This window comes from Ornithodoros turicata, chromosome 6, assembly GCF_037126465.1.
Source record: "Ornithodoros turicata isolate Travis chromosome 6, ASM3712646v1, whole genome shotgun sequence".
Lineage (NCBI taxonomy): Eukaryota > Metazoa > Arthropoda > Arachnida > Ixodida > Argasidae > Ornithodoros > Ornithodoros turicata.
Window position 1 is genome coordinate 36147320 of NC_088206.1, and position 24341 is coordinate 36171660.

Consider the following 24341-nt stretch of genomic DNA (forward strand, 5'->3'; position numbering starts at 1 on the left):
CCTGTGAAATGTTAGGCGCAACCTTTTTGCCCCTACGGTTGCTGCAGCCGTAATTGCAATATGCTGGCATGATCGCCGCGGCGACTGATTGGGGCACACCAATATGGCGGCCGGTTGCCGTGCTCTCGCGCACCCAATGCGCGATCCAGCCATATACTATAGAGATCACACCACACCCACAGGTAGCGTCAGCCGCCGCACTGACCTTGTTAGCTAGAATCGTAGACGTTTAAGGTATCTGGATTTTGCCACTTGGTTGCTATAGGTCTGTTACTCACCGAGTTATCGCGCCATGAAATTCGGCATAATTTCGTTGCATCGTAAATTTTAACCTGGCTACCAAACCGAACTTACAGACATTTCCAGGTCACAATGGCCTCAATATTATGCTTTGCGACTTTTTAGTCACCCACTATAATCGTGACAAAGCCAGTGGGAAGAACTGGAAATGTGGGGGTAATGACATAGATCTGTTTGAAGGCCCAGGTTGCCTTCGTTATGAGTAAGTACCAGAGCCGAGTCACACAGGGACAATGGTTAGTGTGGTGGCCTAGAAGTAAACGCTATGCAAGTTGGTCAGCCTTTCGCGCAGTCTCTCAGGTTTTCCCTTTCCCCTTGCGCACCTAGAACGGTCTCATTGGACCGCTCTCAAGTAAGGTACCACAACAACTGCACGTGTGGTCCATGTTGCTTCATCTTTTTCACCATCGTGTTGTGGCCCGAATCCCCCCTTATTGCCGCTTTCTGAGTGGAGAGACGCTTTGTCACGTGCTTTCTCCAACCTTTTCTTTCTCACATGCACAGAGACTTACTGTCGTAACGTATTACTGTCTTATGACTAATACATAACAAACAAAATACTAATAATAATGAGTAATACCTATGAGCAATACTGATACAAAAAGCATTGCAGTAATACTATTATAATGCTTTGTATTATTATACTTTGTATCTATTATAATACATGCCCACCTCTCGACAGATACAAACATCTTTTAATGTTTTCTTGAATGACAATGATTTATTTCATCCCTGTTTTAATTATTTTAGACATGAGGTGCTCGAAAACCTCAGCTTGGTGTGACTGTTCAACGAAGGTGCACTGCTCTGCAGGCTTCCGCTGTTTGTAGACATTTCAAATAAATTATTTTTATGATTATTAATTAAGCTTATTAATTAAGAAATTATTATTATTATTATACGTGTTTGCCAGTTCAGTGCATCTTCTTTGGTTTGGACAAGTTATCACCAGATCGCTCAGTGAACTATAACCAGAGTTCGAGGTAACTCGTTACTGTAACTAAGTTCCTTTTGGTAACTTGTAACTTAACTTGGAACTTTTGCGCCGTGGTAACTTTCAGAGGAACTCGTTCCTTTTTTTGGTAACTTTGCCCAAGTAACTTAATTTCCCAGTTACTTTTAACTCGCTTTTCACTCACGTCCACACATTTTCTTGATTTCTCTCCGGTTCCTTCATGGCATATTTCGTGATATTCAATGAGTGACAGTATTTTATAAGTAAGAACCGCTACCATTGAAATGAAGCTGAACCATTGTGCGCCCACAGGGGGTAAGATGCAAAGCGTTCGAATTGACCTCTACCAGAGAAACGTCATCATGACATTGGTAGACCGACTGAAAGCGAAACAAAGCTGAAAGGTACTGTAAAGCAGTAGACAAGCATGATATGCCGGTGATGTGAGTAGAGACTTTGTTGCTTCTAAATACCATATGCGGAACCGTACGACCGACAACGCGCTATAAATATTTTTAACTTGCCATGAAAAATGCGGCGTAGTGGAGCGGTGCGACGCCTGGTGTCAAACAACCCCCTGTACAGCGGGCAACACTGAAAATTTGTATTACACACTATTACATCGGAACTTCGTTATTTTAGTAACCATATTATTAGTTTCCCTGTTGACCTATGCATTTTGAAACCCCTGTTAACAGTATTGTTTGCGAGGTAACCCAGCGCTGGCCGATGTTCGATGGAGGCTCTCCCTACTTCTCTGCTGCGCCTGCGCGCTCCTTCTGTTCGCGGCCTCTTTCCAACGAACAAACTCTCTCTGTGAACGTCTGTGAACAAACAAGTCCCGACGCTGTCTGGCTTCTTCAACGTCTGACGCATTTTTTTCAACGGCTCAGCATTTCATTTCAGTTCGCTTATCCGTTTATCTTCAGATGTGGATCGTTGTGTGGATTGCAAGGGCGGATTTTACGGTGGATTGTGGGGGATTGTTATGTCTGGCCCAGTGTTATACGCATGCAATGTGGTTGCCCCCGTATGTGGCAGGAGTACGGATTCATTTAGAATACCTAGTACAGTGTTGCCCGTAATCTTTAATTGTAATTTTCTAATTAATTGCACCGTCGATTGGAATGAAACTTGCGCAGTTTTTGTCCAGGTGGCTTGGACTATCGAATAGCCACACTAAATGACATTTGATCGGTGCTGCTTTACAGTACCTTGAAGAACGGCTGGGTTCCACGAACGGACACTTGTTCGCTGTCTCCCACTGAAAGAAAAGTAGGACCGAGGGTCGCGCTCATTCAAGGAATCATGTCGTAATCCCCTACAGACCGTGGCTTTCGGGCGCGACCTTGTTCACCTCTAACTTCGAGCGTAGTTCAGTTGTACCAAATTTTGGCGCTGTCGGACACTATGACGTCATTTATTTACAAACAGGGAGAGGTCTATTGTTGGGCACAAAGGAAAACGATCTAAGCGTGTTGCACTCCTCCGCAGGCAACTCGAGGTCTAACTCAACTCCTCACGCCCGCTGCACCTCCGTAATGCTATTTTGTGTCCGAAGTAACTTGGAAGTAACTCGTTCTTTTTTTAAGTAACTCAGTAACTGCGAGTTAGATTTCATGCTGAAGAACATCGTTATTAACTTAGTTACATTTTGCACGCGGTAACTTAACTTGTAACGAGTTCTTTTTGACGGGTAACTTCTCAATCTATGACTATAACACATGTAGTAATATTCTCTATGGACCTGATGAAGATTACTATACATAGCTTTCAATGCGTAACCACACAGTGTATGGTTTGAAGGGGTCCATAGACAGCCTGTATTGCCGCGCAATTTCTCGGTGTGCCGGATTTTGCGAGGTGAATCGAATTTTCCAAACAGCACCTCTGGTGGCATATATCAGAGTGCCAGGAGATACGGGTTTTTCTGGCAGGCTGGCCATTTTGTTTTTATTCTTGCATGCCGAGAAATGCGCGGTGATACGGCATGTAGTCGCCAATGTGGGAGCATAGGTTGTCCAGGAATTGGTTTTCTATTACATTGTATTGTGCAGGATCAGTATCAACAGCTGCTCACCTGTCGGGATCTGTGACACCCTGGGGCAGCATTCATGCTAGGGCAGTCAACATCTCCATTCCTGTGAATCCATCGGTTAGGTTGTACAAATATGATCGTTCAACTGGAAACTTGCTGGACTATACTGTGTACTTCATGAATCTCACACAGGCAAATGCTGATTATGATCAGGTATGATTTTTCTAGACATCAATTGGGGAAGGAAATGTAGTGGTGTACTGCTGAAAGTCTATATGCGTACTCCTCTTGAGAAGGTATAGAGCACTTGCATAATAGCAGACTGCTCCTCAACATGCAAATTTTCACTCGTTTTTCAAAAGCTTTCACTCATCTACGAAGGGTGCCAGCGGAAGGTAATGCAAATGTCATTACATAAACAGTGCATGTTGAAGAGAAGACTGAACGCTAGGACAGGCTGTAAAAGGAGTGCACGAGAAACATGGTAATGGGGACTCTTCGGCGCCTATTGCAGCAGTATTTCTTTAGTGATATTATTGCTTGATGGCTTGTGCGATAAATAACTGACGGAACCGCCAAACGCACTCTTACAAGTTAAAGCTTGAACGAGCGGAAGGCTGCAGAATGCCGATCGCGATGAGGCAGACGTCACTCCGGAAAGGTATAGCTTCGGCTCGCGCTTGCTGAGTGCTTGATTTCTTGTAATATCCATCAAGCTCCGTCACTGGTCATAACTGGCGTGGCAGAGCTAAAATATATTACTCTTAATTTTTTGCGCGCTTTGAATGACATAGACGCGCGATCCAAGTGTCAGAGGCATTACTATACTTCCTACTGGAAGTAGCCCTGTTTGGTGTCTTTCGTGCTTTCTATGCGCATTTTTACATCGCGCGTTGTGTTGGAAATTGCTGTTCTTTTCACAAACATTTTATCAGTGCTTTGGAAAACTGGTCCTCCTTCACGTGACGCTGTTGAGCAGCAGAGGTGGCTGATGTTTACCTGTTCTGTTCAGAGCGATTTCACAGAGATATCATGGAAAGTTCCATGGCTTATCGTGCAAGGGGTCACTTCACCTTTCTTTTTCTCTTTTTATTTATTTATTTATTTATTTTGATTGCAGCATGGTACAGGTCCCGACAAAAGTTTACGGAACACGCGAGCGCTGTATCTTCTCCTGCTACACCCTGCTACACCTACTGGCGAGCGAAATGGGCTTGTTTACTCGTTCAGAGGGGTGAGCGAGTGCGCTGGTAGCAAGACACCGAGGTAGTTTCGGTATGGCTTGCTCGAAAGGTGGTTTGAATTGGTGTCGCTGCCGGAGCACTCCTCCACCCCTCTGAGTGAGAGAACAAGCCCGCTTCCTCTTGTCTTGTCTTGTAAAGTGTGCAAACGAGGAGAAAATACACGCTCGCGTGTTCCGTAAACTTGTGTCGAGGCATGTAGCTTGCTGCTGTCCACAACATGGACAAAGTGCGTCTGTGTTTGTGTGGTTTATACTGCTTGGCAGAATGGTTCTTATGATTGTGTGGAGATCTTTGATTCAGGTTGTTATAATGATTCGTTAATTTAGTTCATGATTCGTTCAAGTTGGAGTGTAGTTTCTTTATTTGCTTTCGTACTACTTACTTTGCAAGCGAGTTACTGAAGGACAAAAATTACATTAACGAGCAATGATAACACCATCATAAAACGCTAATCCAAGAAACATTGCTCCAAACGTAGATTCCCACATGTTTGACAAAATGTTCCCCACTAACGTATCTCCCTTTCTATACGAAAAATGCGCGATTCAGTAAAATACTGTAATCAACTCTTAAAGGGTGCCTTTAATATGCTGGTATGAGCAAATATTTGTTGGGGTAAAGAGAATACATATGCCCGGGAACAAAAATGGAAACAGTATTTCATACCTGTTGGACTCTGGTACTGTTTTCTGCCTTGTGGGTGGCCCATATGCGTGGACATTGAAATGTTCTCGAAGACAGTGCCTCCATCTGCATAATAGCGTGGTATTCCTGTCTCACCTGAATTAGGGGAACGATAATATCACATATGTACTTGACATGCATGCGGATATAAATTGCAATAGAAAAAGCTATCAGTGGATGGATGTGTTCACACATAGTCACACGCGCAGCAATATTTTATGTCATGTGACTCCAACGTAGCAGCAGCAAAAGGCTCAAAACGCAACCTGGGAGTTGTGCTTGGCTTGTGATACGAACCAGACAAATGAATAATTGACAATCAACCAACGGTAACATAAATTGAAATCAGCAGCAAGAACAAGCATCTAGAGCAGCAGGTAGATCTCTGTATTACCAAAAGAAAAGGTCAAACAAGAGAACCAACAGACAGTGAGCAACGTACTGGCCAGCAAAATAAATTGAAGAGCAAACAAACGAGCAAGCAGCCCAAATAACGAACGATACTATGAATTGGTGAGCCAGGGAGTTGATCAGACGAGTCTCCTAAAAGCCACTCGAACCGAAGGGGGAATGGAATGGCCCGAAAGAAGGATCGCTTTGAAAAGAACCGGAAGCCTGACTCACTGCCTCAGTCAGATCTCCGGCTCTTCATTTTTTCCAGTTTATCAAGCTGGAGCAGCAGCAACGTACAATACGTACGTACGTACGTATGGTTTAACTGCACATATTGCATTTGGTGATTCACATATCTAGAGCCACATATGCAATGGCCATGGTGAAAAACCTTGAGTGCCAGGCCAGGAGTGACAAGCTAGCCAGTCCAAACTTGTCTGCATTTGCAAGTGACTGAATAATTGGGTATATATATTTGTCTGTTATGTTATCGATATGTTCTGTTTCTCGCCTCTGTTGTCAGATATGGCCATGATTCCCTATGGTTTTCGTCAGTTTGGGTATCACCTTCCACTGGATCTTGCCATCATGAGAAAGCTCATAAAGATATTACACGAGTACATGCCTCATATATACGCCAATTTTATTAGAGCGTGCGACAGATGTTTTCTAACACTTCTGTTGCTATGTTCAATGTTGGTGTCCTGATAGCAAAAAGGAGTCTCTAGAATTGTTCTTATCTAATTTGGTGGCTGAATTTGAAGCTGAAGAAAGCAAATAATTGCGTGTTTTAGCACATCCCCTAGCGAGGGGCTCATGTCACGGCAGGTACAGAGCCATTTGTAGGCTTTGAACAGGTATTCATGGAAGACACATAAAAAGGGATAGGAAAGCTGACTGTCTGAAACATGTCTAATACATGGTGTATGCAGAACATGCCAGAAGGGGGTTAAAAATAAACGTTTACTTTTGAACGTCTCTGGGACATCTCGTAGTCATCTTTCGTAGACACCTATTTATCGGATAGCACTATAGAAGTTGTAGCGGGCCGTGGACAACGAAGATGGCCACGCGCCTGGAGCACCGGCTTCAGTTCCACCGGCGCAGCCAGGGAGATAGGCCACCGTCATCGCCTATCCGTGGCATACCATCATCGCCGGTCGGGACTCATGTGGAGGAAGACTATCGTCCTCTACATTTGGTGACCCGAACTATGAACACCACGTTCGGCGCAATTAGGCCCTTGACCACCCCAAATTTCTGAGAACACCATCGACTAGCACTACCACGGCACGCTCTCCCTGGAAGCCCCCGCCATTACTCGACTCATCACGACGACATCACGACCGCTGCTCGCCTCTCGATCAACACGCCGACCGCTCTCGTCCCGCTTCCGTCCACACTTCCGATCCGCTGCCGACACGACCGACCGACCCGCAACGACCCACCGACCCGCACCGCTCGACCCGACCGACCACGCAACGACCCGACCGCTCACTGATCATCGCATCCGCCCACCGACCATCAATTCACTTCCAGGGACCGCTCTCCACGGCCTCCGGCACACTCACGACCCACCGCTTCATTTCATACATCTCGACGCTCATCCCCTGCCGGCCGCGACACCAGAGCAACGTGCTCGCCTGCCGGTTTCGGCAGTCGCGGCAGCCGACGCCAAGGCACGTTTTCAGCCGGCGTCTCGGCAGCCGACACGGCTAACGCAGCCTCGCTATTCCTGGGATCGACCCTACGAGCTCTCGCTCCCGTGCCGGTTGTGGCACCCCAGGCCACGACTCTCACGCTCGACTCTGACGCCCAACGATATTACCCTTCATCTGCCCTGCTGATCGACAGTTTCTGCCAACGGGTGTTGTGCCGTGCCACGAACACATCGAATAGTGCACGTCATCTACGGTCGCTCCTACTCTCTTCCTCCGGTGTTGACGTAGGTCATCGTACTACTTTGTCGCCGCTCCGCGTCTGAGGGGGAGCACTGTAGCGGGCCGTGGACAACGAAGATGGCCACGCGCCTGGAGCACCGGCTTCAGTTCCACCGGCGCGTCCAGGGAGATAGGCCACCGTCATCGCCTCTCCGTGGCATACCATCATCGCCGGTCGGGACTCATGTGGAGGAAAACTAAATTTCGGCTTAGCCCTAAAGTATCAGGTTAGACGTCTACTATCCCACCATGCGGGGTAGAGTATCGCCTCTGGCGATGAACCTCCCCACTCTCCTTCTCAAAATAAAGTTGTTGTTCTTGTCCCACCATGAGCTACCTAGGAAACTGAACAACAAGCATTCAGATTCTGACAAGACGAAACGTTCAACGAATTCCCGATACGATTACTCGATGACTTTTGCAAAGCACTCACAGGGCTAGGATCGCCCATTCAATTAATCGTTCAGAACTCCAGGTTTACATCAGCCTGGGTTTCAGCAGGCCGCATGAGAACGCAACGGGCGGACGAGAGAGCAGACCTGTGCCGGTCTGAGCACAGAGCAGACGCGAATTCTTCACTTGAAATGAGTTTCAGCCAATCCGCCTCGAGCAATGTGACATAAGGGCCGAGCGCCAACCATAAGGCGCCACCTTTTGGTTTTCGCATCCCCAACGGTTGTGCCAAAGCATGGTGGGCTGATGTACCCATCAGCCCACCAGACTTGATGGGTTGGTGGTCCAATCAGGCTGGTGGATCAGCCAGCTAATGTGGCTGGCAATAGACTATATGCAAAACGCCGCGCCCTCTCGTAGCGCGCACCGAAACATCCGGAATTCCGCAACTGTCTGAGGCTCCCTCCCCGACCCGAGCCATACACACGACTCACGTCCAGCTGTTCTATCGCGTGTCTTGCCTCACACATGTGTTGTTTCACTATGTTATTCACAAGGTGAGAGGAAGGGATCAAAAGGGAATGCAAGCAAGGCAAGAGCGCTTCTGAATTCGTTGGTGCATTGGAGCGCGGTCATTTCGATTTTGGGAGAGAGAATTACGTTTACATAGTGCAATGGCTGCTCTTTAATGCCATCCTATGACATATTTAGACAGTTCAGTACGGTCATTTTAAGAACTATTTAGTGCACTGTATACTGCATAAACCTTTGGTACAAAATAAAAGCTTAGTACGATTGCGGCAAGTATCGATGGACAATTATCCTAGAACTATCTATGGTTCTGGACACTATCGATGACTTAGTTACCGATAGTTTTGTATCACTAGTACTCGTTCCCTTTGTAGTTTTCTCTCTGACTTCTTGAATGTGGAGACTGATGGCACAGCAAATTCATAGACACCCGTTTCTGGTACGTTTGTGACAAAATTAGTCCCTTTGAAGTGCCGTGAACACACCTTTGCTGTGTCAGCATCTTTTGTCTTGATGGCCAGCAGTCATTTCTGTCTCAGGTAAGCTGTTGAAGGTGACTGTAAGGCAAGCATGAAGTGTCTTCGCACTAAATGATTGAAACAGTCAGAGTGCACCGTCTGAGGGGCATATCTAAGGAGGACTACTTGTGTGGGAAACAGTCACATGAAATGCAGTGCAACCAAACGTGACAGTTATGTGGGAGATGGTCAAATAACGAAAACTCAGATTCACCGAGCTGAGAAAGACCACAGCTTACACCAGTGCGTAACGGTGAGTATCACAGCGGGTTTCGTAGCAACAACTGCAATCGTACTAAGCTTTTATTTCGTACCAAATGTTTCTGCTGTATAAAGTGCACTAACAAGTTCTCAAATGAGCTGTACCAAACTGTATACATTTCTCCTGGGATGGGATAACAGCGTCGTTCCACTAGGTTAACGTAATTTTCTTGTCCAACCTATGTCACCGCGCTCAAAGCTTTCGATGCAATAAGGAATACAGACATTTGAGGTTTTCTTACCTGGTTTACACTTCCCTTTGAATCCCGCGTCTCATCACATAGATAAGATATTGAAATAGCATATATGAGAAGCATGACACGCGAGAGAACCGTTGTATGACAGTCGTTTGCATTGCTCGGGCCGGGTGGGACGCCTCATACATGGCGGAATGTCGGTATGTTCCTGGGAGTGCTACGAGATGGCGCTAGGTTTTGCATACGGTGTATCCAGCAACCACCAGGCTGAATGAACCCCACTGGACTGTGAGATGATCTGAAGGTAATATGTATAGCTGCTAAAAATAACATTGCCAACTGATAGAAGGAGAGCTGCCCTTCTACAATACACATCTCTAGAAGAGTCACTGAGCTGTGATACATTCTACTACCCTGCAGATTATTTATTAAACTCATTCAGTATTTTTTACATTCAAGCGCACAGCTCGTACTCCCGTAAAGCAGATGACGGAGTTGCATGGGTGAAGCATCTGTTTCGCAGTAAGCACAACCCCAAGAACACACACGGTCCTCAGGATGTCCCCACAGTATCATCGTGTCCTCGTCCTTCAAGGTGTATCCCCAGAACATCCTGAGGATGACACTCGCGGACAGTCCGTGAAGAGTCATTCAGGTACGTCCTGTGCCTGTCCCTGTGGGTAGATAGTGGGACGAGAAATATTACTTTGTTTAGTTTACCAGCTCAGACTCCCTAAACACTTTTTTTCCCGGCCGATGCTTGGACCCGATTGACATTCTTCTGAAATAAAGGGTGGCCCAGCATAAAATTATCTGCCTCCGAAAAGGATGATTGTCTATGATACATGGAGCATTTCTCATGAGGCCGACAACGGCAAGCCCAATCACCATCACCACCACCACCACCTCGTGGAAAGGACAGAAACGTGCGATTCTGTCCTACTGCTTTTGACTTGCAAAGGCCCCACCTGAATTTCTCAAATCAGAATGAGTAAGAAACATAGACTTTGCAGCGATGTAGAGCTAATACTTCAATTAATTATTCGCTTTTAGTGTTGCGGTTCGAAAAACGAGCCTTTATTATGATGACGATGAGGATGGGAACGATGGGTCTGAAATCCTTCTCACAACTGCCCCCCCCCCCCTCCGGAGGGAAGCCCTCCGGGCGATCTTCTTGTGGCGGGCGAGAAGTGTCGAGAGGTCGTGGGATGTATGGTTTGAGGCGAGAGACGTGCGCAGACTCAGTGGACCGACGGCGCCGGTCAACGGGATTGTCCAGTGGTTGGATGAGGTACGCTACATCATTGAGCGCTCGCAGTACCTTGTAGGGGCCAACGTAGTGGTAGAGGAATTTGGACGAAAGGCCAGGCTTCCGCAGAGGCACCCAAAGCCAAACGAGGTCCGCAGGACGATAAACAACGTTAGCATGGGACGCGTCGTAACGCTGTTTGGCTGACGCTTGCGTGTCGAAGGTTCGGCAGCGGGCAATCTGTCGGCATTCTTGTGCACGGCAGGTGGCGCTTGCAACTACAGGGTTGGAGATATCAGGCACGTAGGGGAACAAGGTATCAATAGTATGGACTGGATCACGGCCGTAAAGTAGGAAGAAGGGGCTGAAGCGAGTTGTCGACTGTGTGGCAGTGTTGTACGCGTAAATGAGGTAGTCATCCCATAGTCAGTATGAAGGAGGTCATCCCAGTTGTCTTGACGAGGCGAGATATAGAAAGACAGCATGTTGGCGAGGGTGTGGTTGAAACGTTCCACGAGTCCGTTTGTTTGTGGATAGTAAGGAGACGTAAAGTGGTGGGTGACACAGCAGCTGGAGAGGACCTCCTTGACAATCTCAGCCACAAACTGGCAGCCTCTGTCGCTCAACAGGACTCTGGGAGCGCCGTGCTGGAGGAGGATTCATTGAATTAAAAACTGGGCAATATCAGCAGCTGTTGGGGAAGGCAGGGCGTAAGCAACGACGTATCTGGTGGAATGGTCAATTGCCGTTACAACCCAGCGGTTTCCAGAAGTGGACAGGGGGAGGGGGCCGAAGAGGTCAACCCCGACTCGTTCGAAGGGATGGAGTGGGGGTGGTAGAGGATGTAGGCGACCGAAGGATGTGGCGGTAGACTTGCGTTGTTGGCACAGTTGGCAAGACGAGACATAGCGATGGATGTTCCTGTACATGCCCGGCCAAAAAAACTTGCGACGGATCCCCTCGTAGGTCTTGAAAAAGCCAAGATGTCCCGCTGTAGGGTCGTCGTGAGAATGGCGCAAGATAGCGTTGCGCAATTGAGACAGAACGACCAAGAGAAGTCGAGAGCCGTCGGGGCTGTAATTGCGTTTGTACAGCGTGCCTTCTTGCAACACGAAGTGTTTGGCTTTACGTATAAATTTCTTGTCTGTAGAAGGTGCCGTGCCGTCAAGATGACGAATGAGCTTCTGGGCGGCTTCGTCGTGAAGCTGTTCTGAGGGGAAAGTGCTTGGGTCCATCTCGGAAAGCGACATGACATCCTCATAAGAAAGTACCGGGGCGGAGGTCTCGTCTTGCAGTGGAGATCGGGAAAGGCCATCAGCGTCTTGGTGCTTGCATCCAGACTTATAATGCACAGCGAAATCAAATTCCTGGAGTCTTAGTGCCCAGCGCCCAAGACTTCCAGAGGGATCTTTCAAGGACGCAAGCCAGCAAAGAGCGTGGTGATCGGTCACGACCGACAAATGACGACCGTATAGGTAAGGGCGAAATTTGCCAATGGCCCAGATGACGGGGAGACACTCCTTTTCGGTGGCTGAGTAGTTTTTTTTTTCTGCTTTAGTCAATGTGCGACTGACGAAGGCAACTGCTTGCTCCATTGGCGCATCCGGGTGGCGCTGTGCTAAAACTACACCCAGTCCTGCCCCACTGGCGTCGGTATGTTCAACGGGAAGGGAAGGATCGAAATGCCTGAGAATAGGGGCGGCGGTAAGCAAAGCTTTGAGCCGCTCAAAAGCAAGCTCGCAGTGGGAGTCCCAGTGGAAGTTGGATTCGCAGGAGAGGAGAGCCGTGAGAGGGGCTGCGATATGGGCGAACCCCTTGATGAATCGACGGATATACAATGCCAACCCAATGAAACTGCGCAGCTCCTTGACACAGGTTGGCTTCGGAAAATCGGAGACGGTTTTGATTTTATCAGGATCTGGAGAAACACCGTTTGCGGGGACAACGTGACCCAGTATTTTAATGTTCTCGAAGCCGAAATGGCACTTTTTCCCGTTGAGTTGGAGGCCCGCAGACTGGAATGCGGAGAGTACAGATTCAAGGCGAAGTAGGTGGTCTTCAAATGTTTCCGAGAAAACGACAACGTCGTCCAAGTAACATAGGCACGTTCGCCAGCGGAGCCCCCGAAGCACAGTATCGATCATCCGCTCGAATGTAGCTGGAGCGTTACAGAGGCCGAACGGCATCGCATTGAACTCGAATAGCCCGTCCGGTGTAACAAAAGCGGTCTTCGGTTTATCCTACTCAGCCATAGGAATCTGCCAGTACCCAGAACGGAGGTCAAGAGAAGAGAAATACTTGGCGCCTTGCATGGAGTCTAGAGCGTCGTCAATCCTGGGCATGGGGTACACGTCCTTCCGGGTTATTTTGTTGAGACGTCGGTAATCAATGCAAAAACGTATAGAGCCATCCTTCTTAGGAACCAGGACGACAGGTGAGGACCAAGGGCTCGAGGAAGGACGGATTATTCCTTTGGACAGCATTTGGTCGACCTCTTTATCAATTTGTTGTCGTTCGTCGGGAGAAACACGAGACGGTCTCTGTCGAAGAGGCCTTTCAGAGCCAGTGTCAACGGAGTGTTCCACGTCGCGTGCAACCCCAAGAGGTGATTTGTCGAGGTCAAATAAATGTGCATAACTTCGTAATAAGGATAGAAGCCTGCGTCTACTCCGATCGTCAAGCGAGGGAGAAACAGTTTGAAACAGGGAGTTAGGGCCGAGTCGTGCACTGGATGAGGGAGAGTTACCGCGGCGTCGGCAGAATTTTCGAGAGCATGCACGGCGCCGATCTTCACGGGTTCCAGGGTGGCAACGACAAATCCGCGCGGCAACCGGACAGGCTCCCATAAAGTGTTGCTGACAGGGAGAGACGTCTTTCCACCGTCAATTCGTGAGAGGGAGAACGGAGCAACGAGACCCTTGCGTGCGAGCGGAGTATGGTGAGGAGAAAGTATCACCTCAGGAGTAGACGAAGCTTCAGAGGAGACGGCATCTATGAATATGGTAGTACGGGGGGGGGGGAAGTAGGGTATCGTGCTCAACATGCAGTTTAAGGACGCCGCAGTCGGCCTCACTGGCGTAGACGGGCCCTGTAGGCAGAGTGATCTCACCACGAGAGTGATCGATAATGGCGTGATGCTCTTGAAGGTAATCGCAGCCCAGTATAATGTCATGCGAAGTAACAGGGAGGACTCGGAATTCCACAGGGAAGCATACATCGGATATCGCTATACTGGCGGTGCAGGAAGCAGTCGTGTGAGAAATGTGGTTAAACGCCGACTTGAGAAAGGATCCATCTTTGAACGTTACTTTGCGCAGCTTCTTGCACATCTTAGCAGACAAAATACAAACACAGAAGCCGGTGTCAATAAGTGCTGATGAAGAATGGCCATCAATGGAAACGTCGATGCAGTTTCGAGGGTGCGGTGGGGGGACATTTGAAAACGGTGCAGTCGATGCAGGACGACCCCCAGGAACTGCAACTACATGTTTCCCCGCTGGGGAGGAGGGGATGTAAGGCGTATGGGGGGGCTACGTGACAGTGACCTGCGGCGACCGGCTGGAGACCGGGAGCGACGTGAACCGGCGTAGTCGTCATTCCGGAGTCCGTCACCAGATGTTGCGGCGGGAGGCGCAGAGTAATAATAGCGATCACCGGCATAACGAAATGGGCGGTCTGAGGTACAAGCATCAGTGTAGGGCGCCGAGGGCGTAAATTGTGGGCTGTGGTGCGCTGTCCAATTGCGCTCGCGAGTTCTTCCCGTACTACCGACTGTACAAGCGCAGTTGTCTCAGTAGGTTGAATCAGTAGTTGACCCGTAGGTGATGAAAGCCTGGAAAGTTCTTCCCTCATTATCTCTCGGATCAAGAGACGCAGATTATCGAGGGACACGGTTTCAGAGGCTCCGTACTGGAGATGGGCTTCCTTCGTGCGCCGGTTTCTTGCGTCCTGTAGTTTCTTACAGAATGCAAGAATTTCGGCAACAGTAGTGATGTCCTTTGCCATGATAAGTTGGAAGGCATCCTCTCGTATTCCCTTGAGTATGTAGCGAATTTTTTCGTCGTCAGGCATCTCAGGATTGAGACGCTTGCACAAAGATAGAATCTCTTCGACGTATGACATGTACGACTCATCGGGATGTTGGGCTCGCGAGGAGAGCTTCTGCTCAGCATCTGACTTCCGAAAGGCGGGCCTGCCAAATAAATCCCGTAGCCGAGACGAAAATCGTTCCCAGGCTTGGAATTCTGCCTCATGGTTCAGGAACCGAGTCTTTGCGACCCCGGACAGATAGAAGGCGACGTTATTGCTGTTGTCATCCCACCTGTTGTGACGGCAGACGCGGTCGAATTCGTCAAGACAATCATCAACATCCTGGCCGTCGATGCCGTTGAATGTGGGCGGGTCATGTTGCCGCAGTACTGGTGCGGGGATAGTCGACGCAGTCGCTTGTCCTCCCAAGGCAGAACCGTTGCCGGCTGGGGATGGGGGTGCATTAGCCATAAGTACAATGCGACGGCTTCGGAGTTCCAGAGTTACAGGCTTAGGAGGAGGGAAATCGAGCGCACCTCCACCAAATTGTTGCGGTTCGAAAAACGAGCCTTTATTATGATGACGATGAGGGTGGGAACGATGGGTCTGAAATCCTTCTCACATTAGTAGTTTTTCCTCGCGTAACCGAAACAAACATGGACAGCTCACCCTTTGTTTTGTGTCGCAGACGAGCATGGGTCTCGAATGTACGGAGAGTCGCGTGAAAGCAATAAACAGTATCTGTTTCAGCTTCGGAAGAGAATACCTTTTGGTGTTGTTTGCGGGAAGGTTTTTCCTAATACCTTTCGGAGTGCGTCTGCGCTTATTGTCCATTATGTACTAGAAAGGAACAGTCAGGCTTCATTCTGGCAGTTAAACAAGATGCATGGAGTCAGAGTCGGTATGCAACTGTTCTCTGTGCAATATAAAAAAAAAACATTGATGTGGGTTCTCTGACGACTTGGGCGTGTTTTATAAGTGCGCATACTGAAAAAGGGATATGAATATAAAAAAAAATTGCATCCTAGAAATGCTCTAGCAGTATTCTCAAGTGGTCCTGACGTAGGATCTGTGGATGATCTGAGGATGCCATAAGGACGCTATATAGTACCAAAATGACATGTTGAGGATGATTTGAGGATCAGATCCACCGTCCTGCAGATGTCACCCCCGTCAATGCATGATGCTCTTAGGATATCCCAGGGATGACAGTGTGTTGTTGGGGAAGTCAGTGAAGAGCTCTGCAACGCACTTAAGTTTAACTTAGCTGATGTCTTTTAAAATTTCTGCGACGTGTCTGAGTAGTAATGACAAGACACAGACTGCCGCCAACGCTACAAGGCTTCTGGGCACGTTTAATTAGCAATTAGAGCCAATTGGGACCCCCACATTAATCAGCATCATCCAATGAGTCATCACCCTAATTGGGGAGCATCTAACTCGTGTCCAGGCCACCCTGTGCGTCGGCGGCAACCTGTGTCCATAAAAAATAAAAAAAAATAGATAGAGATAGAGTGGAGAGAAGGAGTTTCGTTGAAAATCAACGGCGCCATCTTGAAGAAAGCGGTCCGGAACGGCCGCTGACCATCGCTGGGCGACGGAGCACAGAGGCATGTTGCAAAGCATCTTCAGCTGTGACCACAACTTCTGGACATCCTGTGACGTCAGCTGTGACGTCATCATGACATGTCTGGGCAGGTTAGGACAGCTCTGGACATCCAAGGAGAAAAACACTCGTAATACAGAGGCAGTGAAAGCAAGAGTAAAGATGCTAACCATCAATAGCTATCAACAAAAAGAATCACGCGACTGCTCCATCCGACAGCCAGGCACAGAACTGAATCATAACGCTTTTTTCTCCTCTCTAAAGTCGCGCATCTGCACGCCCCTAGCGGGTACTTCCTCAACTACTTTCATGACAAAATTATTCAGAATCACGCCAGCGCTACTCCCGTTCCCAAGGCAGAAGAAGATAGAAAATGGCAGGGATGCCCGGACAACAGCAACCAGCGCCTGCCGTGCACGGGCATGAAAATCATAAAAAAGGGGGGAAGTTATCACGTGCAAAAGAATTAGTTACACAACAAATCATCCCACCACAACAGGAGTCACGGGGAGCGCCGATCGATGTGACTGCTCCATCCGACAGCCAGGCACAGAACTGAATCATAATGATTTTTTCTCCTCTATAAAGTCGCGCATCTGCACCCCCCTAGCGTGTACTTCCTCAACTAATTTCATGACAAAATTATTAAGAATCACGCCAGCGCTACTCCCGTTCCCAAGGCAGAAGAAGATAGAAAATGGCTGGATGCCTGGACAACAGCAACCAGCACCCGACATGCATGGGCATGAAAATCGTAAAAAAGGGGGACAAAGTTGGCGAAAGAATTAGTTACACAACAAATCAGCCCACCACAATGGCAGTCACAGGAGCGGAGAACGATACACTCTTTCTATCCGAGAGCCAGGCACAGAACTGGATCGCAATGCTTTTTACTCCTCTATAAAGTCATGCATCTGTCCCTCTTGTGGTTACTTTCTGAACTAATTTAATCGCAAAATTATTAAGAATTGTTCTAGCACTATTCCCATTCAGGGCAGCACTAGCGTCAAAGTCAAGACAAGAATGATCAACATGAACCTTTCGTGTCCATAAAAGAAAAAATACAAAGAGTCAACAGAGGAAAGCATGCAGGTCGAGGCATGTCAGGAGCCCTGTTGCGCCAGGAAAAATCGCACGAGCGCTGGGCAACAGAAGAAAGCAAACACAGAGAAACACTTGAATAGAGTGAAAAAGACACTCACCATCATCGGACACGTACACTGCATTATTTCATTGTAAATCCGCTCGTCACAAAATCCACCATTCACCAGTGACGAACCACACATCTGCACCCCATCACAGGCAAACGGAATCCCACCGAAGCTACGCTCTTCCACTAACGACCAACGCAATTGCTAGGAACAGAATTAACGTGTCCACACCTGCCAGTGTCCAAGAGAGAAGTGATTCCTTGCGTCCTCTGCAGACCTTTCTCATTGGTCGCGACGTCATCCTATTGTCTCAGGGCTACACTGTTTTTTTCCACTAATGCCCCTCTGGACAAGGTCCACCTGAAACAATAGAGTCGCCGTATAGAATGTACGTATAGAATAGATGTATAGAATAGATTACCAGGCCACTCCGACCCGGAACCACTCTTCACGCCTGACTTTTAGACCGCCCGGCCTTGACACGGCTACGCACGTGTTTCTGCTCCTGGACGCCGTGCGACCACCGCTCCAGCCTCCTTACAGCAGGCCGCACGAGGTCCTGTCGCGGTCGCCGAAGCACTTCCGCCTGCTCCTTCCCTGAGGTCCGGACTCAGTTGCGGTCGACCACCTCAAGCCAGCCTACCTGGACCCTTGCCCGTCTCCTTCGGTAGGAGTCCGTTCAGCCGACACCGTTTCAGCCCCCCAGTCTCCCAGCGCGACTAGACCCCTCCGCCACGTACGCTGGTCTCCTGTCCTCGTCCAGCAAGCGTCCCGCCATTCTCCTCTTCGGGGGGGGGGGGAGAGCCATGTAGCGATCACAGCATCTTCAGCACACGAGCCATCACCATCAATACTTCCTGCGCACCTGCCCCCGCGGTGCGAGGTTTCGTTTTCGACTGCATCGACATTCCCTGTGATTAAACCGTCATACATCGTAGAGCTCACTCGTCTCTTTCATAGCCTCTACAAGGTCATATATGCGGAACGCTTTGTCTGATAACACTAGGTCCCCTTGCTTAAGGCTAGCTAGAACACCAGAGTGCTGCACAATGTCCCTGTCACTTACAGAGCCCAGATGGCATTCACTGACATGTAAAATTGTGCCATTTGGTGCTACTCCAACCAGGAACTTCACTGTGTTTCTTGATTTATAGTTTCAATATGAGGAGCTCTGAGCTTCCATGCTCCCTCTGGGCGCATCAATTTCAATTTCACTACAATCGAGTATTAGCGTACAATGCGGGTAAGCTGAGAAATGTGGTGGCATTTCGTGTATCAAGAAAGGGCCCCTCACATTCTTTCTTACCATAATGCCCTCGTACAGGACCTCATAGAGAACGTGCAAAAATGTGAAAAATACATTGTGAACAGTTGCACGATTGACTGCAAATCTAAATGCCAGATCATTGTCTGGGTACCCAATTTAAGTTTCGTTAAGCATAACAGAAGTTGATCCTCCAAACTGATTTTTGTAACACGACTGTAGCTGTAGTATTTGATCTGAAGTTTGGAAATGAGCCTTACAAGTGCAGGGACGTTTGCTGCAGGGATACCCGTGTAAAGTTGCAGGTATTCGTCAGTCAGAGCACTAACTGTAAATACTCTGCACTGCAATGACTGAATTTCCTCCTTCAAGTGCTGGTTCTCTCGTGTGAGGGCTTCTGCAATAAATGATAGGCCAGTTGGTTATTCAGGGCACATCTTACCTGGTCGAGAGAATAGTCTGTGATATCAACATATGGAAGGAGACATGAACCTTCGGCCATGGCGGGCTCCACTTCAGATCGCTGCGGAGGCTGCTCAAATGATTCTTGCAACTCTCCTACATGCACACTGATTACATATGTTTCCTTGCGAAGTGCAAGACCGCAATGAGGTATCGGAGGAAAAATTACTTACTGGGCATAGCAGCAGACATTTGAACATTATCCACTGTATTGCAGAAATGTTCTTGTGGCTGTGTGTCTGGAATTCAAAGGTGCACCTGGGTTTGACTTTGGTAACAGCAATTCAAGGTATGTTGAAAGACACTGATTACCCTGCATTTACCCAAAACTGCTTGAAGGGGAACTACCTGGTCTGACCCAAAAGGATCATATCATGTACTGACCATCCTTTTGTCCCAGTTGCAATACAAACATATACCGAGCTCTGTGTGGCTGTCCAATATGGAGCGTTCGTTGCTCAAGGTTGAAAAGGTGGAATCTTCGGCAATGCCGTGCTCCCCTTCAGATTGTTGCCGGGACTGCTCAAATGATTCCTGCAACCCCCCTGCGTGCACATTGATTACATATGTTTCCTTGTGAAGTGCCAGACCGCAATGAGGTACCGGAGGCAAAATTACTTACTGGACGCAACTGCAGACACCTGAACATCATCCACTGTCTTGAAAAAATGTTCCTCGGAGACAGACCTTGGCTGATGTGCATGATGTTCCGCACCGTGACACTTTTTTGTGCTGCAATGCTGCACACGCACATAACGTTACCAAAATCTGCTCAAGCTTTCTCACAAAAAAAAGCATTACCTGGTGTCAGCGCCGATTTCCTAGGAGAGTACGAACAGGTTCTGGTCTAGTGGTCTGTGAGTAGGAGATTCCACACATGGTCCCAGGGCATTGACGTTGTGCCAATGGCACCCGGGCATTCAGGAGTGATTACCGGAGTCCTTACCTGCTAATGACGCCACTGCTATGACCATATCTAGCACCTAGAGTGCCGTTCAAAACATGCAGAACGAGTAGACGAAATGTACCATGTGTGCAGATTGCCAGCTGTTCCTTGTCGGCGCCACGAAGATGGTGCCTCGGTATTGCACCGTTCTTGAGCTGTTTCCGCTTCCCTTGAACGTCGGCGGGGTCGAAGTGACGGCTACAGACAACCTTGGTGTCTGTGGCTTGCCAATAGCGGCGGTTGATCGCCTTCTCCCACCGCCGACGCTGCCGTTTGTCTTTGGGAAACAGGAATACGGATACTCCATCCAAATGGGACAGAGTGCAGCCATACACACAGCACGTATTCACCATTTTGTCGCTTAAAACAGGTGAAAACCATGAGAAACGCACGGCGTGCAGGCGGCAGCTCTCACTTGTTTACCTTCTTGAAGTTCGCACGTGGTGCGGTGGGCTCCTCCACGAATAGAAGAACGACACGTCACCGCGCGCGTCATTCCGCTCTCTCGCCCTGCTCTTTTGCGCTCACTTACAGAGCGTATACTTTAGGTGCGCGGGGCGCGCGAAATCAAAACCATACACTATGTTCTGATCAGCTGGCGGCTCCGGACCTTTTCCTTTTACGCCCTCGACCGAGCACCACACAAACGAATTGTATGTGAAAACGAACAATACCTATAAGCACTTCAATGCTTTGACGTTACCGGGAAGCGAAAACTCCATGATTGCCTTAGCTTGTGATCGCTAGGACTGATGGTGCAGATCCCGAGAAACGTTTACGGGACACCGGGGTGGCGTATATCTTCATCGGAGCAATACCTTTGCAGAAAACGAGACCAAATACACTTAAAGGCAGTACTCCATTCACCTCTCAGTAAGTGCGACCACTCCCTTTCGCTGCTAGGGTGTCGCTCGGATAAACAATCAGGAACGGGTTTAGCCGTGTACGAACCGTAGTGTTTTACCTGAAAACGTCACGATCTCCGATTTAGTCCACGAGAGTCTCCACGAGATTTAGTCCGTAGTGGCACTTTGGAACATTATATATAGAAGTATGGCAGACGTCGCAAAAGATCGTAGCGAAGGGACGTTCCTTTGTGTGGTACGCATTGCACTGAACCCGAAATTAGCGTTTATGCCTTCCCGAAGGACTAGAAACAACGAAAGATTAGGTGTGTCAAACTCAGAATTGGAAACAGCTGACGAAATATGCGTGTTATGTAGAGGAAGAGCAGACGAGCGGAAAGGTACTCAAAGGTTTAGTGATCCCGACAGCAGCAAGAACAAGAATGAACGATCAAGCTCAAGTAACACGAGCACGAGCCCCGCCTCCACGCTGATCTTAATCTTCCTCAACACTTCCCCTCCCGCAGCAACGACTGTCAGACTTCTAGAGGATGCAGCAGCTGAATAGGTCGGCGAATGCAAGCCCCGGTAGCTGTCTTCAGAGAACATGAACGTACACGTCCATCAAGCCCCATATGGACTTGTTATACCCAGGCTAATTTCCATAGCATCCTCGGCTGACGCTGGTCAGTCAAAAGCACAAGTTGATGTTGCCACACGTTGTATGAATGTCCCGTGGGCTAAGGTTCGCAGACCTGAGTTGTAACAGATAGCCCGTGTTCCACTGACGCCAGTAGGCAGTGAGAAGTCATTCCTTGGTTCTAAAAACTTCCAACGGTTCATCGTTCATGCCTGTCGCTTGGCTCTTCATAGGAGGTAAGGCTGCCAGACGTTTTCCCACTAGCAAATGCGAAGGAGATAAGGCTCGGACATTGTCCGAATCTTCCGACATTGGTGTCAAGGGCCCTGAATTAACAATGGCTTCAGCCTCAGTCAAGACGGTCACAAGTCCAGTCTACTTGACACACAAGTCCAGTTGACTTCGACATAACGTTCTCTCCAATGAGTCTTTAACCGAGTCTCCCAGGCATCCCGTTCTGCTATAAATTCCCAAGTGATGTGCGCTTGCGCCGAGTATTCTCGTACAGCTTGAAATTGAGATGACAGCAGTGCAGGGATCTTTCGTGCGGCCTTCATGAACCTCAGAAGATTGTCGGAATACATCTTCCTTGGTAACCATAGCTTGTGGCGGACATTTTCAAATGTCGTCCAATATTGAAACTTCTGAAACACTTAATTTCGTGGGATACCTTTCTCTCCAGGCGCCGTTATTCCAAGCTCTTCAAGTTCCCAAAAGGAGCGTAGCGATTCGCAAACTTCGTCATGCTGAACTCCCGACATCTGTACATGTGAGACGCTGGTGTCATAACCATATTGCGTGCAAGTGGGCCTTTGCAGGGCCCATCCAAATGCAGTCTCCAGGCAGATGATCGGTACCCTCGATCGATACCCTGTACACATATATGTCTCCCGGTCACAACGGACCCATAAAAGTTGGCTCCTAGAAGTATAGAAATCTCAGACGATACTCCCGGATACATTGGCTCATCCGCCAACGTGATGCCATCCTTTCTTAGCTAAGAACGAACTTTGTGGTCTACGTTGGGAAGGTTGCCGATACATATCTCTGGCATTTCTAATGCTTCAAGCGGAAGAGTTCAAGATCTTCTCAGCGGTGTACTGCGATAGTAGTGGGATTTTCACTCTACGAATCACCGATTCGGTGCCTTTGTTTCCTACTGTATTGATCTTCAAATGTTATTTTCCATCCATCGGCAACTGTAACTTCCTGGTCAAAGCTCGCTTAATAAAACTTCGCTGGCTGCCATTATCTATAAGAATACGCACACATTTCTCTTCACCTCCTTACGTACATATAATGACATATGCAGTCTGCTGCAGAACTACACCTTGTCGAGGACCCCGTTGCCATATCCCGTTGGTGACTACCATACAACCAGGTCTTGCTCTTGCGTTGTTGCCTTGATAACAGAGTACAGTTAAGTGGCGTCCATTGCATTTCCGACAAATTATACTTCGATACGACCGACAAACCTTAGCCATATGTACTGCTTCCCACACCAAAAACATCCATGACTTCTACGTAAGCGTTCTTCAAGGTTGTTAACGTCATCTTGTACATTGCAGCTCGCCATACCGTGTTCCTTCCCGCAGAAGAAACAGGGCTCCATTTTCTTCCTGGCCTCAACGCTAAGCGCCGATGCTGACGGCAACCATTCTCGTGAAGTTTGCGGTGCGCTTCTGTAGCTTGACGGGAATGCCCTCTTGACTTCTTGCGTCTCACTCACTGTCGGCAGTTGCTCACGACATTCGGCTTCCTTCTTAATAAACCCCAGCAACTTCTGTAGCAAGTCTTCATGTCTATCTTCTGTCGATGCAGCAGTGGGAGCCTGTTCATCATCGTGGACCTTCCTTTGGAAGCTAAGAATCATGTCCTCAGGAACGGCCTGTTGCAGGGCCGTAACAAGAGAGAGCAAAGTGACTTCGATGATGTACCCAATGCTCATATGTGCTTGCAGCGTGTCATGGAGACGTCTTAATCCTAGTACGTTCCGTGATGATCGAACTGGCTGAAGATTCAACAGTCGTTTCAAATTACACTGGGTCAAGACACTGCGGTTGCCCAAGCTTTCTTTGAGCATCGTCACAGCTGTATCGTACATATCTCCTGTAAGCTATAGTCCCTTTATCGAAGCTGCAGCCTCTCTTGACAGCATTGCTGACAAGTACGACATTTTTTCATTATTCGGCAGCGACGCGTTGACGTGAACCACTGAATGAAATCTTATCCAAAATTCTTGCCAGTTCTCTTGACTTCCGGCATACTTGAGAAGCTCCAACTTGGGTAACTGAGGTCTGCGTCGTCCTTCCCCCGTATTTGTCGTCCGACCAGCTTGTCCATCTGTGCTCCCCAGGCGTGGCAAGGCATAACCCAACGCCGCTTGCGTGACGAGGTGCCTCTTAATCAAACAGATGGTTGTGGTTACCCTATCCTGGTAATCAGTAGTTCTCTGCAACTCGGATTGAAACTCTTCAAGAGAAAACATGGTTTCCAACCTGGCATGGTCTATCTCTTCCAGACTTCCTAAAAACCTGTTTATTCGTTTGAGTAACACCTCGCAGCGCGTGGCATGATCCGTAGTGACGTCTGTGCTCTGTATGACTTGCTCCACTTCATTCATCACCGTCGCCAAACTTTGTCGAAAAGACTTCCTCTTTTGTAAAAGTAACATCTTCAAAGTCTCCTCTGGCGA

The 24341-nt window shown here is 48.4% G+C and overlaps 1 protein-coding gene across 1 annotated transcript in view; it reads left to right on the forward strand.

Annotated features, from left to right (window-relative positions):
- Positions 1-24341, forward strand: part of LOC135396543 (acid sphingomyelinase-like phosphodiesterase 3b) — a 248546-nt gene that overhangs the window by 214243 nt on the left and 9962 nt on the right. Inside the window, exon 5 of the mRNA XM_064627580.1 lies at positions 3313-3506. Coding sequence (XP_064483650.1) covers positions 3313-3506 — 194 coding nt within the window. The remainder of the gene's footprint in view (positions 1-3312; positions 3507-24341) is intronic.